Source organism: Astatotilapia calliptera, chromosome 12 (assembly GCF_900246225.1).
Source record: "Astatotilapia calliptera chromosome 12, fAstCal1.2, whole genome shotgun sequence".
Classification (NCBI taxonomy): Eukaryota; Metazoa; Chordata; class Actinopteri; order Cichliformes; family Cichlidae; genus Astatotilapia; species Astatotilapia calliptera.
The window spans coordinates 12,346,795-12,363,731 of NC_039313.1; the positions used below are offsets into that span (position 1 = coordinate 12,346,795).

At 40.3% G+C, this 16,937-nt stretch overlaps 3 protein-coding genes across 4 annotated transcripts; 2 read left to right on the top strand and 1 right to left on the bottom strand.

Annotated features, from left to right (window-relative positions):
- The first annotated feature begins 212 nt into the window (after positions 1–212).
- Positions 213–4,779, top strand: slc35d2 (solute carrier family 35 member D2). Of its 2 annotated transcripts, none has more exons than XM_026187736.1 (12): positions 213–363; positions 1,343–1,376; positions 1,459–1,545; positions 1,636–1,703; positions 1,807–1,878; positions 2,130–2,198; positions 2,306–2,408; positions 3,224–3,316; positions 3,418–3,485; positions 3,897–3,975; positions 4,198–4,280; positions 4,536–4,779. In XM_026187736.1, exons 3-12 carry the CDS (start codon positions 1,459–1,461, stop codon positions 4,660–4,662), a joined length of 849 nt encoding a protein of 282 aa, XP_026043521.1. In that variant the 5' UTR covers positions 213–363; positions 1,343–1,376; the 3' UTR covers positions 4,663–4,779. The 2 variants fall into 2 exon arrangements, with proteins under 2 accessions (XP_026043521.1, XP_026043520.1); XM_026187735.1 differs by lacking the exon at positions 213–363 and adding an exon at positions 624–1,179.
- Positions 4,780–6,344: 1,565 nt separating this feature from the next.
- Positions 6,345–9,669, bottom strand: znf367 (zinc finger protein 367). Its single transcript, XM_026187737.1, has 5 exons — positions 8,969–9,669; positions 8,040–8,190; positions 7,695–7,814; positions 7,088–7,226; positions 6,345–6,966 (listed from the first exon to the last, which is right to left on the bottom strand). The coding sequence occupies exons 1-5, from the start codon at positions 9,245–9,247 to the stop codon at positions 6,711–6,713; spliced, it is 945 nt and encodes a 314-aa protein (XP_026043522.1). The 5' UTR covers positions 9,248–9,669; the 3' UTR covers positions 6,345–6,710.
- A 3,277-nt stretch (positions 9,670–12,946) lies between these two features.
- LOC113033689 (intracellular hyaluronan-binding protein 4-like) lies at positions 12,947–16,411 on the top strand. The gene is made up of 9 exons (XM_026187734.1): positions 12,947–13,033; positions 13,125–13,362; positions 13,824–13,956; positions 14,448–14,588; positions 14,674–14,745; positions 14,837–14,911; positions 15,215–15,386; positions 15,869–16,048; positions 16,237–16,411. The coding sequence occupies exons 2-9, from the start codon at positions 13,131–13,133 to the stop codon at positions 16,303–16,305; spliced, it is 1,074 nt and encodes a 357-aa protein (XP_026043519.1). The 5' UTR covers positions 12,947–13,033; positions 13,125–13,130; the 3' UTR covers positions 16,306–16,411.
- The last annotated feature ends 526 nt before the right edge of the window (positions 16,412–16,937 follow it).

A 16,937-nucleotide genomic window follows, 5' to 3' on the forward strand; every position in this document is an offset into this window, starting at 1 on the left:
TTAGAATAAATAACAATGAAAACAAATCCAAAAGTACCACCATATACACATGTGTAGTGATGTGTGATGTGAGAAGTACTGATGTGAAATTTGTACAGTAATGGCTTGTGAAAAGAAAATGTGTTTCTGAGATTGTTCATCGTGGTTTGGACGGACCTGTAGCGCCCCCTAGAGGACAGCAACTCAAACAGGTGACCTCTGAAGCCTCTTCCACTGAGCGTGGGTGCAGTGAGTGAACCACATATGTAAAGATGCTCTCAATGGCTGAACGATAGAAGGTCACCAGCAGCTTCTCAAAGATTTTGTTTCTCCTGAGCACTCCCAGGTAGTGCAGAGCTGACCTGATCCCCCTTTTCAGCTCAGGTGAGTGGAGAAGAGAGAGATGGTCAGACTGGTCTAGGTCTGGGAGCTGTGTGGCTCTCTTATGTTGCCTGTGTGTAAATGCTTCCCCCTGTTGTCATACATCTTACATTGTGTTAGAATGTAGGCAGGAAAGACTGGAGGTTTGCCTGATTAAAATCAACCGTGATAATGGTGTGTCCCTGTCCTAAAGGGGGGGTCCTTGTTGCCGCTCCAGTGCACCTGTTCTCACTTTAATTTGCTCCAAATCAGGTGAAACTGATTCACGTTGCTTTATGTTTCTTAACTGGACAGACTGGTATTTCTGTTGTTTAACTAACTTTGTGTTATAGTGTGGTTACCGAGTCTTCCTCTTTTTTTCTCCCTAAACTGTTTACATTTCATCTATAAAAACTCATGTAAACTATTTGGAACGTCTGCGCTTTATTTTGTAACAGTGTGCTTTTCTTTTCGTTTCCTATTAAGTGAAAATGTGCTTGACATTTTAAAGACAGGCGAAACAATTTGGCTTCAGCTCGACCCATCTCCTGAATTATGTAATAGTTGTAAAAGACCGCCTACCCTTTCTTTTGCTATGCGGCCATTTACGACTGGTGGACACGAAAGGGCAGCTGAACGAAAGTCGCCACTCGACCAGAATCAACTCAAGCCTAATTTTAAACGCTAAAAGCTTCATTCGCAGTATGTAACTATGTCTTTGGAACCCTGTGAAGAAACTGCGGAACACTCCGCTTTGCTCAAGCTCCTCTCTGCACTGTTTTATGCCGGAAGTTCGTTTCTTATTACCGTAGTGAACAAAACCGTGTTGACAACTTTCAGGTAGGTGTCGCTTTGTAGGGATATCACTAATTTATTCATAGTCGAAGGACGGAAGCAAAAAAAAATTGTTAAGTTCACAGATAAAGGAAGCTTGTAATAATAGCTTATTCTCTGTTGTCGAGTTATATTTAAGAGTTCTGCTTTTTGTGTGTTGACTTTGCAGATTTCCCTCCTACTTGTGTCTGGGAATTGGACAGGTATGTTGTCCAGGTGCGAATACCTCCCACCCACACTCCACTAATAATAAACAAATACAAACTCATTTTATTGTCCTTTCAGATGATCACCACTGTTATTGTTCTTTATGCGGCCAAAAAGAGCAAAACGGTGCAGTTTCAAGATTTCGACAAGAATGTTCTCTTAAAAGTAAGCACCCTCACCCCATTATAATATCTCTATTTATTCTTTTTTTAATGTATTTTGTTATCTATAAATCTTTTTGTTTGTTATGCCCAGATTTTCCCCCTCCCTTTGCTGTACGTTGCGAACCATGTTACAGGCCTGGCAAGCACCAAAAAACTCAGGTTTTTACCAGTTCATTTGCATCACATTTAGTCCTTAAATTTAGTTAAGATTTTCTCAGTACTCATTTATGCAGTCTTCCCGAAACTGTGTTATCTGTTACAGTTTACCCATGTTTACAGTTTTGCGGAAATTCACTATATTGATGACAATGATCTTGGAAGCGTATATACTAAGGTAAGGAATTATTCTAACTATGTATTACCATACTGTTAGAGCCTTGAAGCACTCTAGGGCCTTATCTCATCTGATTTGGTCTGAAATTTCTTAAAGTACTTTACTTGAAGAGGTTTCTAATGGATTTGTTAATGGAGTTAAACAATGTGAGAGCTTTCAGTGTAGGATGTGAGATTAAAAAAAAAAAAGATTTAACAATGGAAGTGCCCATTAATGTATGCCTGTTTTGTCCTCTTTATCTCCATTTTCAGAAAAACATTTCCAAAGCGTCTTGTGTACAGTGTTGTAACCATAGTATTTGGTGCTATGATTGCTGCAAGGTATAGTTTTGCTTTTTGTTTTTATTTAAATTACTTTTGTAATTGTATTTCTCCATGAACTGCAAAAACAAAGTAGACTTTACCTCCATCTCTATTGTCTCCTATAGTTCAGACCTGGCCTTTGATGTGGAGGGCTATACATTCATCCTGCTTAATGATGCATTCACTGCTGCCAGTGGAGTGTACACCAAGAAGAAACTTGGTGATAAGGTAGGATTTCCTGTTCCGTAGAAAAACAGAGACAATTTGAGCATTGCTGCCTTAGTAGATATATCTCTGTCCAGGTGTTGTTTGAAGAAAAAAAACAAAAAACAATTTTACTGCACAGCTGTGCTGCCAAGAAAAATGGGGGCACAACCATCCAAAGCAATGCACAGTGAAGGAGAGTGTGCAGGCAGAGTGGATTGGGTGGAGACACGTGTCAGGTGTGATTTGTGTCAGAGTTGGAGCTACAGGTGGGACAGCTCAGGCTGAGCAGTGTGCAAACCAAGTTAAAGAAGCAAGGCTGAAATTGTTTAGACATGGGGGGGAGGAGGGTGGATTTATCTGGACAAAGGATGCTGAAGATGGAGCTGCTAGGCAGAAGGAAAAGATGAAGACCCCAGAGAAAATTCATGGATGTAGTAAAGAAGGATATGCAGAGGGTTGATGTGACAACGGAGGATGCTAGGAGTGGAGGTAGATGATCTGCTGTGGTAACCCCAAGGTAACAGCTGAAAGAAGAAGAATATTAGAAAAGAAAGCTGAGCATTATCTTTTTAAACAACAAAACAGAAGGTTTTAGTGTCGTTCACGAATATCCTTTGATCATGGCAGCTCCACACTAGCAGCGTCTTTATATCTAAAAGCAGAATCGTGGGATTCGCACATTTTTTAACCTTTTTTTTTTTAATGCATAGTGATGCGAGCATCTAATGACGCATGTGCCTCACAGGAGTAAAATGTTAACGTTCTCAATACTTTGAAATGTCCCTATTGCATAACAGTGTTTGCTGTTTACATTTGTTTTCCTCCTTTTTGTCAAGGGTCTTGGGAAGTATGGGGTCCTGTTTTACAATGCATTAATAATTGTCATTCCTACTGTCTTGGCAAGTGCGTTTACTGGAGATTTACACAAGGTAAACTGTGATCAGGTGCATTATCGCTATTTATTGTTGTTTTTTGGTTTTCTGTGCCAGAAACTGTATTCTGTTACCACCCTTTATGTTTTGATCCACAGGCAGTCACATTTGAAGACTGGGTGAAAGGCACATTTGTCTTTTGTTTCCTTATTTCATGCTTAATGGGGTATGTCACTATAATCCAGTCCAAACTGTTCAGTTATTGTAGAAATCAAACTTCCTTGAGTCGGTCATTCTATATAAAATTGATCAAAGATAACTAGGATGTGATGAAAATTATTCTGACACAGAAGCGGAGATGGCTAGGGGGTGAATATGGTATGATTGTAGCTAAAAAAGAGCTAAAAAAGTTGAAAGGGCATATGTTCTACCCACCCTTCCGTGTATTTTGAGGGCTTATAACTTGGAAAGTATTCATAGTGTGAAGGCAGAATTTCATTAACCTTTATTAAACACACTAAAATATTTGCACAAATAAAAACGTTGTTGAATCTGAGGGTGTTGAGTTGACGATGGAATGGCCCAGATGTTAGATCGCTGTTCAAAGCTGTTTTGCTTTTGTCCTAATTTTCTTTAGGTTTGTGCTGATGTATTCCATCGTCCTCTGCAGCCATTATAACTCAGCACTTACAACCACAGTAGTTGGGGCAGTAAAGGTAAGAGCACAGTGATATTAGTTTGTTTTTTTATTGTACAAAATCCAAATATTAAGAGTTCTTTGAAAAATTGTTGACTGAAATCCACAGCAAAAAATTTCCTCCTTTTTTCTTGACCCATGGTGATGGACAGGTGGAGGGATTTACTAAGATAGTTGTTGTTTTTTTCCTTATTTCCAACACAATGATACTAAAGTGAACACAATTTCACCTTTTCCTCAGAATATTGCAGTGGCCTATATTGGCATGTTTGTGGGTGGAGACTACCTGTTCTCTTGGACTAATTTCCTAGGCCTCAGCATTTGGTGAGTAATAAGACTTAAATGCTATTTTCTGTTCCTGACTACAGAGTTAAGCGTGACTCTATAAGAGGCCATATTTCTTCAAAAAGTCAAACAGTATGCTATGTTGAATAAGAACAGCAGATTGGAATCTGGCTTGGGAAGGATTTTAATCTAGAGCAAAATATTGATTGAAAGTGAAGATTAGGCATTCTCTGATAAATATAGTTTAGTCTGCAGATTTTGTTTCCTTGAACATTTTATCTTTTTGGTTTTCAGTATGTCAGGTGGACTAATGTACTCATATATGACCTTCAACAAGAAACCATCTGGAAGTGACACAGGAGCACAAAAGCTGAAGCTTCAGATCTCCGAGGAATCAGCAGGAAAGTACTCTAAGGTCTAAAGGGATTTCACCACTTGGTGGCGCTGATCTGCTCCATATTGGAGCATGATATTACTTCAGCACTTATGTGCATTAATAAGCAAAAAAATAAAATCAATAAAATGCTTTCCAAATATATTCCAGGTTCCATCTATTTCATTATACTTTTACACAATGAACAAATGGACAAGGAAGGGGTAAATCCTGGGTCAGGTTCAGTGAATGTTTATTGAAGATCAACAATGACAGAACAGTGTGGACAGCCTGTGAGAGAAAATTTGTACTTTAAAACATGTAGTATATCTACCAAGCAAGCAGGATCGCCCTACATACTTAAATATGAAAACTGATGGAGGATGTTAGCAGTGGGGAAAACTGAAACTACAAATTAAAATTTCAAAGCTCTCTGTAAATTGTGCACTCGATATTCTAAAACTACATGTATATATTAAATGCCTTAATCTTTCTCAAACCGAAATATAAACAAAGGGTAAAATGCTTCCAGGTATATTCTAATTGGCTAGAATAAATCATTTGGTTTACTGATTATCAACAATCCACTTGGCTTCCAGTTTCACCATTACTTAAAAAAACAAAATTCAAATTCGCTTGACTTCTCGAGTGACGGCTTTCTGGTGCAGGTTTCCCCTAAACAGAGGCAGGGCACTTGTGAAAGGCTTCTTACAGTGTTAAGAGATGTAGTGTTGCTTCAGGGGGAAAAAACAAAAAAATCCACTACACATCAGTTTATGATAAACAAGTGCCATTTCTTCTGGGCAAGGCAACCTAATATTCAGTGCATTGCAAACTTAATCCAAGACTTGATGGGGGCTCCAAGTACTTCATAAAAACCAATGAGTTTCCCAAATGTATGTTTTACAATCGTGGGACATTTTGTGTTGCAATATTTCCCTTTTATGAGTTAATCAAACATATGGAAAAAATGACTTGTAATGAGATACATACACCTACTACTATGGTACTGTTCCCATATCAAAACTAGTCAGCCAGCTTTTAATATAAAAGGTGACTGACACGCATTGTAAAACATCTCCCACCTAGTTGAAAACACTTTTTGGTTTCGCAAACTTGTTACGAGGAAAACCACAAAATCTAAATGTTTTCCTGTGTTTAAAAACTACTTGGAACCTTTGAACACTGTAGAATCTGGTAGACTGTATTTAGAAAACGAGTGTTATGCTTGTCTGTTACTGTTGAGAAAATAGTTACATGTATATATTTAGACAAGCGTCAACTGTAAAAATTTGAATTTTTTTTAAGAGCTTGTACCTGATCAGACCTGCGGATTAGGGTTGCAATGATCACACATATAAAAATGGCCCGTGTCATATAATGTCAGACTTTTCCATCTTCCCTGACTTCCCTCTTGTCCACCTTTGCCCTTAAATAAAGTTGTACCTGTGAGGCAAAAAACTAGCTGAACCTTTCTCAGTCCATTTCTACTGCCACTGCTGTCATCAGTGGCAGTGAAATTGTGCTTATAGCACCAGAGATGAAACCTGGGAACATGGTGAGACGCCATCTGACAGTTGAACTCAACATTTCCTATGGCTGACCACACCCTGTATCATTCCGTCCATCTGAGCTTAATCCATATATACAGTCATACACACTCTTACACTCACAATATACTTAAAAAAAAAACAAAAAAAAACTTGTTACCAAAGTGCAAACAAAACCAAAACATGATAGGTATCCTTTCTTTGCCTTTAGAAGACAGAAGAAAGAAAGACATTCTTCATATTGTCAAATCTACAATTATAGCAGCCTAAAAAGGATAAAATTGAAGCTGAATAAGGTGCTTTAGCTTGTGCCTTCCTGATAATGTGTGTGGGAACAGATACCTGTGTAACACTGATCTCAAGCCAATCCAGCTCTTTTACAAAGTCTGTTTTCACAACTTTACAGGAAAAAAACTAAACTACTTGTTGATCTGCATTGTAGGAAGAATTTTAGCGACAGCACATGTAACAGGAAGGCGGACTGGGATAGAGATACGAGGGCAGGGAATTGGGAGTCCGGGATGAGGAAGTGGGATGGGTGTTCGTTCAGGGAGACAGGTTGTTAGCCAGCTCGATGAGCGCCAGAGCGCCGTGGAGTCGCTCTCGTTGCTCCTGGAGGCGGCGCTTGGCTGCTCCTCCCTGGGTGCTCTTCTCCTCCTCTGCGGTCTCTTCTTCCCCGTTCTCTTCATCAGACTGGAGAAACTCCATTGGATCCTGCTGCTCCTGGTCCTGCCCTCTAGCCTTGCCCTGTGGCTTCACCTTGGTGGTTGTAGGGGCACGCTGCTCACGGGTTCGCCAGTACCTGCAATGACAAAGAGCACATTACCATACAATGTAAACAAAACAAACAAAAAAAAGCTATTTAAATGTGGAAATCTTCCTCACGGTCCTGCTTTTGTACATATGAGCCTACTTTCACTTACTTTGCCAGCCACTCTGCCACAGCCTTGTTATCCACAGACTGAGCCTTCCCCAGACCCTCCTTTGGTTCTTCCCTCTTCAGACGGGAGAAAGGATGCTTGGGGCAGTGTCGGTTAGCATGTGTAAACCGATTGCCACATCCTGCAGAGGAAGCATCAAGTCTGAATAACTGCAGAAAATGACTGGAGGTTTTTGTCATTTTTACATAGTTAAAATGTGTAGTGCACAACATTTGTGGTTCACTACTGTTATAAACAGTGCTTCAGTCTTCTTAGAATGGATTACTATTAATAAATTAATGAGTAATGATGTTTACTCAAATATGACTTTTTATAAGTCACAAAGCAACAGTAATGATTTTTAGGGTTAGTACATGAAATTACAGCAGACTGTTACACAGTCAGTTTCATTTCCCAGGTACTTTCCAAGTATTAGTTTAAGGCTCTAGTCAGTCATAGTAAATAAACCACATTTCATCTTAATGGAAAGTACCTTGAAGACACTAAAGGTGAAAACTTTCAGTTTGCTGTTTGTGATAATACATTTTTAAAAGGCTAACTGCATGGTCTTTTCTAAAAAAAAAAAAAAAAATCTACGTTTCACACCCACCTTTCTCAGAGCAAACAAAGGGTTTTTCCCCAGTGTGCAGGCGCTGGTGGGTCTTCAGCTGTCCACTCTGGACAAATGCCTTCCCACAGTTTGGGTAGTCACACAGATAAGGCCTCTCACCTGGGGTGGAACAAGATAAGATATACTTTATTCATCCCACAAGTTGGGAAATTGAGGAGGGGGTGGGTTAGTTAGTGGAAAAACTGTGATTACTTAATACTTTAGTAATTACTAGACAATGCTTTTAAATTCAGAACAGGGACCACATGGTTTCATGTTTTGTACCGTGACAGGTGAAGCACATGTATTAAAGCAATTTATAATGGGTCAGCGGACTTCTCTCACCTGTGTGTGTCCTCTTATGGGCCTGGAGAGACTTCTCTCTGGGAAACACTCGGTTGCAGATGTTACAACGGATACGGCTGGATGAAGTCTCCCCCTCGCTTATCAGCTCCCGGACTGTGTCCGCCCGTGGCCGGCCTCTGCGGATACCATCCTGACAGCGAGAACACGCAGAATCATTGCTCTGGCCCTATCAGACTTATCAAAGGACTCTGGATGAATGAACACCTATGGTGCAACAGCTTTGAGACAAAGCAGGGTATAATATGCCAAACCAAGGACAAACTGTTTTCACTGCTTCATAATCTAATACACTTATAACACATGATTCACATAAAATACTCATTTATTGCATTTCATACAATGTATCAACGTGCCAGTCTGACTTCATTTAATTAGCTCACGTGTTACACTGTGAGCTAATTCACATCCGGTTAAATTTTTGGCGCGCGACTACACGTCATATTGGAGCAGCTGCTCCAGATTCAGGAACTGGGGTTTAAAATCCACGGAGTCACACCCTAATGCGCGGGCGTTTTTTAAATGACTCTATATGACGCCATATTGAGGCCGACTCTCTGTTTTAAGTAATCACATTTCAAGAGAATATATAACTTTACAAGAAAAAGGTGTTCATTCTGATCGTGCTGTTCTGCTGTGATAACTATGTATGGGTTATTGCGCCTGTTATACACATGCTATATCCTTTCAGACCTGCTCTGGAGGTTCTTCAACAGATCAATGAATTAAGTTACAAATGCTCTTTTAAGCGTATTACACTGTTGTCAGCAGTCTCTGCATTAACAATATTAAAGTATTAAAATAGTTAAAAAATACTTTCTGCTTTTAGGTTGCGCTCAGACATCCATACGACATCCAGCCATGTCACTTTTTAAAGAGTATCAAGACAAACTTTCATATGAGGGGTTTACCTTGATCTGCTCAGGTGAAGGAGCTGTGTCCGCTTCCCTGGCCGTCTGTGTCCCGGTAGGGGACGCGGCTCCACTCCCTGAGCCCGGGCTCAGGGTTACATTGTGGGCGTTCTCTCCCCACTTCCACGGGTAGACCATAAAGTCGCTGAAGCCGGGGCTTGTCGGAGTTATGGCCTCTGCTTTCCTGGGTTTAATCGGAGTGGTCTTGATGACGGACACCAAAACTCTTTTAGGCGAGTCATTGCAGAAAATAACGTGAGGGTGCTTGCTCTCAGCCATCGTTTGAGTGTCAAAATCCCGGTGTTTGACGCAAAAGCCGCAAAACTATTTTTTTTCCCAACAAGATAAACGAGCAAGTGTAATAAATAGTTTGCCTTCTTAATCTGGAGTAAATACTTCCTTCATTTCCAAAGAGTACAAGAAGAAGAAAAAAATCTCTGATCCGCTCTCTGCTATAAAGTAACTACAAAAGTTGCAGGAATATATGAAGACTGCGGTTTCTTTCCTTCTTGTCGCAGCAGGTCGTCTCAATTGACCTGTGTGCGCCCACAGGAGCGTTGTCCCGCGTTGCAAAATCGCGCCTGAGCAGTGCATCCTCCAATCCACTGCAGGCGTCGAACCCCACGTGTCAAAAGAAGCGAATGGCAGCAGCCATATGGCTCTACCTAGCCATTCTCCAGACCAGTAGGAGACGCGAAGGGCTCTGTGCACACTAATTGGCCGAAAAGCTTTTGTCCAATGAGATTTAAACACCTGATGCGCGCTCTCGCAGATTGACATCAAGACTAGCCAATGAAAGCGATTGTGGCCCACGTGTTAGCCAATGGGAGCGAAGGGCGGTTAATTTTTTTAACATTGCGGATGAGCAGATGGCTCTTTTCCCGCGCTGAAGAATCTGTTTATGTTATTACATGTTTTTGTCGTTTTAAAGGGAAAGAAAACGGTGGTTCCGAGGCGCCAAAGTTACGTAATCACTGTAGGGCGGAAGTAATAGAACAAAGGCTTTATTGTGTGCGAGAAATGGAAACAGAAACTTAGAGTTATTTGAAATTTCATTATATCAATGCAATATACCTAAAGTGGTTTATCTGTTTAACCCAAAACCCTACTAAATCTCTAGATACTGTGTTCTTCAGATGATTTCATTTCTCCAGTAAAATGTAGTAAAGTGTGCTGTCAATCATCCGTTCCTGGCAGTTGTTGGAAGACGACCCTGCCCTGCTTTCACTGTCATCCTGTTTGTCGCCCATGTTTCAGTTACCTAGTAAAAACAGTTTAAATACACTCCAGGGCACTGTCTTAAAAATAGTATAGTATGCCAAAGGGAGTGCAGATTTACTGCTGGATGAACACCATCCAGGCCATCCCGGACTATACACACTACAGACACTGAATTTAAATGTGCTGATGCGGATTTATGATAGCTTTCGGTATTTGAGTGTCACACATCTGTTTTAGTAAATATTGTGTGAGTTTCTTTCTTTCAAATACTCAAACAAAAACTGCTACTAGACTTGATAACATTTACACTCTTTCATACATTTCCTGCTATACATTAATACTGAAACATTGCACACTAACAACACAGACTTGTATATTCATTCTGCTATGACTACTGAATGAGGTTTCATTATATAAAATTACTTACTCATCTTGCAAAAGAGGGTAGGTGGAATTTTATATATTTTAATAGCTGGACTAAAGAGATCTGAGCATTATACATATTATACATATGTCATATGATTGTCTCAGTAGGCCTATGTGTTGCTTCAGTTCATCAAATAATCCAAGAAGTAAAATGAAGTTCAGTCTGAAAAAAAGTAAATAGTATAGACATTTCATTAAGGCTGAGGGTTTTGTATAGATTTGCAAAGTTACGAACATATGGGGCATGCAAATATGGAGAGTTTAATGCACGTGGTTCGCAAACTGTTAGGAGGGCCCCCCCTAGTGGGGTATAAAGCCACTACAGGGTGGATAACCAAAGGAAAGCTACATAAGAAATAGATAAATAAAATATAATTTATGTGGTGCTACCACACTGACCTTTTTTTCTGTATGAATAAGATTTAACTTATTTCCTTTTTTATTGCCAATGATTGCTGAAAAGTGTGAGGTAGAAGTGTGAAATTTTCAGCTTCTAGGAGCATGCCAAAAATGATTGAGACAGTGCTTTAATGGGATATCGCTCAGATTCTCATGTGTAGCTTAGTGCAGCATGGACTAGGCATGCTTTCTTAACATTTTGTTTATGCAAAAGTATGACGAATGGACTTTTCTAGAACATTGCGTGCAATACACTGTTTTCACACAGTGCAGTGGCTGACACTGTTGCAAGAAGGTCCTGAGTTTGAATGCTGTCTGGGGCCTTTCCATGTGTAGTTTGCATGTTCTCTGGCTTTCTCCTACAGTCCAAAGATAGGCATGGTGTGATTCTAAATCGACTGTGTCTATGTGTTATCTCTGCAAAAGACTGACACTGTGACAGGCTCCAGCCTCCCAGCAACCCTGAAATGCATAAGTGGAGGAAAACAGATGGATTGAATCTTTGGAGACTTGAGAAACCTTTCATAAACATTGTAACTCTATGCAAATGTTCCCCAAGTCTGTTCTGAAGGTTGCATTGTGAGCAATCTTTAAAAGTCAACTTTAAAGAACCCAGAACTCCAGTCTTTTTTGTGAAGTTTTGTGATAACTGTCAGGGAACATTTAGGGAACAGTCACAGGAGTTTCTGCAAGGAGTAGATCCCTATATAACCTGGGAAAGTTTTTTTTCTGGTAAAGCTGTGGATTGGCCACCATTTGCTACTAGTTACAAAAACTTATATACTAATGTAACAAATGCCATTACTAGCTACTTGGGCCAGAGGCAATTGCTGACAGTTATGTAGCAAAAATACAAGAAAATGTGAAGATTAACATTATTTCTTATAATGTCAGTTGAATTACAAAAAAACCCTGCTTTGTGACTGACCTAATGGTAGGCCTAATAAGCAACATTTACAATAGTATACATACAATAGTGGCACACTTCTAAGCTATGTATCCAGGAAGCTAAAAATAAAAGAATAAAAACAAGTATGGCTTCTCTAAGTAAATATCTATCAAGTAGATTGAAAACGAAAAACAAAACAAAACAAAAAAACTTCGGTAAATGTTATTTGAAGCTTTCACAAAAATCGTTGAAGAATCCCGACTGTTCTTCAGAGGTTATGCAACCTTCAGCCTGGTTGTTGGGCTGCGGTATGGATGTTTATTGATGCTGCTGTTTGGCTTTGATTAAGTTAGCTACTTTGGTACACCCCAGGCCTTCCTGAGGTTTGGCTACAATAATCAAATTACTGTTAGACCTGACAGGCAATACTGCCTACCTGCCTTGGAGGGAAACAGACACTGCCAGGTAGATAACAAACAGGCCTACAACAAAAGGAAAAGGGAAACACTTGACTTGCTTGCACAGTAACAAGACGTCGCTGTGCGAGTCAACTCGTTAACAAGCCAGTATACTACTAAGCTACCTAACTAGTGTCAACCCCCCCCCCCCAAAAAAAGTAGGACCTTTACCTGACATTTATGCTAATGTTACTAGGTCTAAGCTACAGTCCATAATTACCCGAACATTATCGGTTAATGTTAGCTAACTGTAGATTAAAACCATTTTATACGTTTATTGAAGTTAATGCGCTTCATTAATTAAAGTGAACTGTAATGAAAGCTCACAAAATGGATAATATTTCCATATGTAAATTTGTCTTAAATGTTTATCTTTGTTTTTCGAATGCTTTTTGAGGGTTAGCGCCCCTTTAACTTCAGCCCCTGTGCCAGTTCCGACTCGTAGGCCTCCAGCCTGACTAAGCACAGAACCATCTCTGGCAGAGGAGCTGAGCCAAGCCTTTGCAATGCAGACTGTTGATGAGCACGTGGGCGTGGTGTCGCTTGCATCCACACGTGCAAACATTTATTTAAAAGTGTGCCGAAATATGCTGGAGGCATTTGTTGGACGTTCACTGGGGCAGCATAGTTCCGACCGTCACAGCTCTTTTGTTCTAGCTGAGCTGGAAAACGGTGCTTATCTTTATTGTCTGATACTTGAAAGCTGTTTGATCATCTCGAGGAGGTAATTATTTAAACTGTTTTTTTTATTCATCATTAACAGGCTAACATGCTGCCGGACGCCTACGGGTGTGCTGTGGCGAACAGGTTCGGGAATCTTCTGGATGATGACACGGATCCTTTCGACTTGATCAACGAAGTGGAATCAGAAAAGACGAAGAAGAAAAAGAAGAAGAAGGAAGAGGAGGAGAAGAAAGCAAAGCAGAAAAAACCTGGTCAGAAGGAGTCCCAAAAGGACCGACGCCTCCCTATGGCCCTGGATGTTCAAGAGCCGGTTCCAGGTAAGTACTGCGACACACTGCACAAATCCAAACGATTCTGGCAGCTGCTGGGGTTTCCAGACGGGGTAGTCCAGCCAAGAGTGGCCAGTTTGCCTGAGCTTTGTCAGCTGGTAAAAATGCGTGGTCAGCGAGGTGCACATGTGCATGCTGTCAGAGGTGGTTATATCCCCACTATCCTCTGTGCAGTAATCTGGGTCAAAGTGACGCTTGTCTAATTTTATAGATAATTCCAGAGGACATTTAAGTACATAGATTCAGCTATTGGACTGAACCTAAAAAATGGATTGGAAAGAGGAAAGCATGTTAAATTGTTGTTTTCCTCCTGTAAATGTAAGCTCAGTGAGGTTTGAGAGCATAAGTCTGATACTGAGAATTGCATTCAGAAACATAGTTTTCCCCAAATAGTGATTGCTACCTTATGACTCAGTTCAGTACGTTACCATCTCGCTTTCTCCCTTCAGTCCGTAGGCAGCTGCCACGTCCTGCACCTGTGTCTGAGAGTGAGGAGGGCAGAGAAGAAGCCCAGAAGAAAGCTGCTGCTGGGCAGCGTAGGGCCAACCAAGAGGAACCCCCACAGGAGTTTTCAGTTTCTAGGTTTGCATTCCATGCTTAATAAAAATATCTTTATTTAACTGATGTCATATAAAAGATGACATACCCAGTCTTGATTAGTGTTTCAGCATATGCTTGCATACATAAACATTATTTCATACACTCTTACAGGAGCTTTTGTTGATTAAAAGCTCTCCTAATATTTAATGTCACCCAACAATGTCTAATTATACTATGGAAGCTTGTTTCTGCAACTATGGGGGGGGGAAACAAAGCATTTGTTTGCCAACCAAATTGAAATTTCAGGTTATAGCTTACCAATTCAGACTTCTGAGAAAAGAATTCTAAATTAAGAAAACTACATTTTAAGTTGAGATGCTAACCCAAAATTTGGACTTACTGATTGCAATAAACCCCTACCCCACCCCCTCCCATGGCATAAACAAGCTTTCCTAGGATACTGCTGTCAGCTGGGTTTGAAATGTGGATGTTGTCACATGAATAAACTGAGTTTTAATCTTCTTTTTTGGCAGGCCTTCCTATAATTCAGACTTTGATCTCAGAGGCAAAGGGGGGATCAAAGGTAGGAGAGCAGGAAGAGCTGGAGGAAATGCAAGGAACCCGGACTACTTTATTCTGAGGGGCAAGAGGGAATACGATCGGCACAATGGAACGTAAGTCTTTGTAAAAATGCCGCTTGTCCCTGATTTTCCTCTGTCTCGTAACTGTGTACTGATGATCATTTTGTCTTAATTGCAGAGGTATACCTCCTGACGATAAGAGAGGAGGAAGAGGAGCTTGGAACTGGGGCTCTGTTGAAGAAGCTGCAAGGTAAGTGGGTAGTTGATAAACATGAAAATGACAACATTTTAATTCTTGCAGAGAATAGAGGTTCTGTTTGTTCATGTCCGTTTTTGTACAGTGAATTCATGGATGGGACATCTCCAATCAAATCTGAGGACTCCCAGATAACTGTAGAGGAAGACAATCCGAATCAGTGAGTGAAATGCACAAATATCCTTTCTTAAATTTACATCTGTACCACCGTGACTTATTTAGAAGTGACGGTGGTCTTGTTTAGCATCTGTGCAATGAAAATAGAGGAAAATCTACAATTTAAAAAAACAAAAACACATTCAACAGTGTGCTAGATAAAATGTTCTGTGACGAGCTTTAATTGATGGGGAAATTTGGGATGTCTGTGCTTGGCAGTTGCACATGAGAATTGTCATTTGCAGGAAGTGGGAATAGGAAAAAAAGAAATGGAAGATGATTTATTTGTTTTCAAATGATAAAATAGAGCAACGGAGGAGGAGGGAGAGATGTTAGTCCAGGTTGCTATGGAGATGACCCTGGATGAATGGAAGGCCATGCAGGAGATGAGTCGTCCCAAAGCAGAATTTAATATCCGCAAAGCAGAAGGCAAGATTCCCTCCAAAGCCAAGGTCATCCACGAGTCAAAGCATGTGGAGGTGAGCGTGGAAGATGAACTCTGGAGGCTATATGGGTTGGTTTTTGTTTTTTGTTTCCCCCATTTTGTTTTTATGAATAATTTCTGCAGTTTCTCAGAGTAACTAAAAATCGTGTGTGTGATGCAACATTACTGCAACATAGGCCACCGGCAGTTGTGTAAGTTTGTGCACCCTCAGTTGTGGCTCCTTAGGGGCTAGTTCATCTTGGCTGCTAATGAGGTTAATTTGAGATGAACTGTAACATGTGTTGACATGCCTGTGCATATTCGGGTAGTTTCTTGACTGTGCAGCAAAGCAAGCCATTAATAAATTCAACGAGACAGAATATCTATTGCCGAATAATCAAAGACTGAGTAATAATCAAAATATCTATGGATGTTTTTACTAACATAAAAAAAGCAAATGCTATAAAAATAGTTTAGTTTTCTGTTCAAATAGTACTCTTGCCTTCTGTATATTTAGTGTTTGCTTCCAATTTCTAGACCATCAAGGTAAATATGGAAGATGAAGGAAACTTCCTTCGCAGGTCTGTGAATGATATCACCTCCCTCTTGGACATCAATTTCGGGAGCCTTGGACGTCCCACTCGTGGTGGCCGAGGAAGAGGAGCACGTGGTTGTCCTAGCAGGCGCCCAGAGAGTGTCAAACCGATATTGGAGAGGGTATGTCTGTATTTGGGTACAGAATTTGGGACAGCGCTGAAATGCTCCAACCTTTCATATAGCTTTTATTGACAATTGTGCATTTGAGGTTTATTTACTTTCTGAAGGGTAAGAGGGGTACTCGTATTTGTGTGCCCAGAGCACAGTTAGCATATTGTTTTATGAATGACGTGGTTTTTCCCTATTAGGCGGAGGATGATCTGGCACCTAACCCAGATGACCCAGAAGACTTCCCAGCACTATCAGCAGGGAGATAACTGAGTAAAACCTCATCTCCTGATGTGACACATTTATTGTTTTTGAGGTTTTGGGTTCAATTGCACGGAATACACTGTTCAATAAATAATTATTTTGCAAGGTTAACTTTTTGTTTTGAACGCATCACTGAGGATTTAAACTCATTTTTCTTGGCAGCTGGTTGACAGGTCTTCAAATAACTTTCGCATGGGACAGTATTGTGGAAGTAGAGCCAAAGAGTCAGACATGAGACTGCTCTAAACACCCAGCCTTCTTTTTGTATAATGGAGGATATTCTTAATATGGTCTTACAGCTGAGCACAGCATCTCCACCTACCTGCTTCTCTTTCCAACTGTTAGCAAGGGGCACCCAGTCTGGGGGTTTAAAAAAGGATCTGGGAACAACCATAATAATTGTGCTTAAAACATGTAATGAAAGGACTAAGCCAGAGACATACTTGGGTATACATTTATTAAAAAGTATGATTCTATGTGCTTCAAGCAAATGTCTTCCATGGATTATGAAGGTGAGTTAGACCAGGCCCCGTTAGGACCACCCACTCATTTATAGGATGATCTAACAGTACAAAATATTTACAAAATACAGAGTATATCAAATGTTGACATATTTACAGTTTAAGTACAGGAGCTG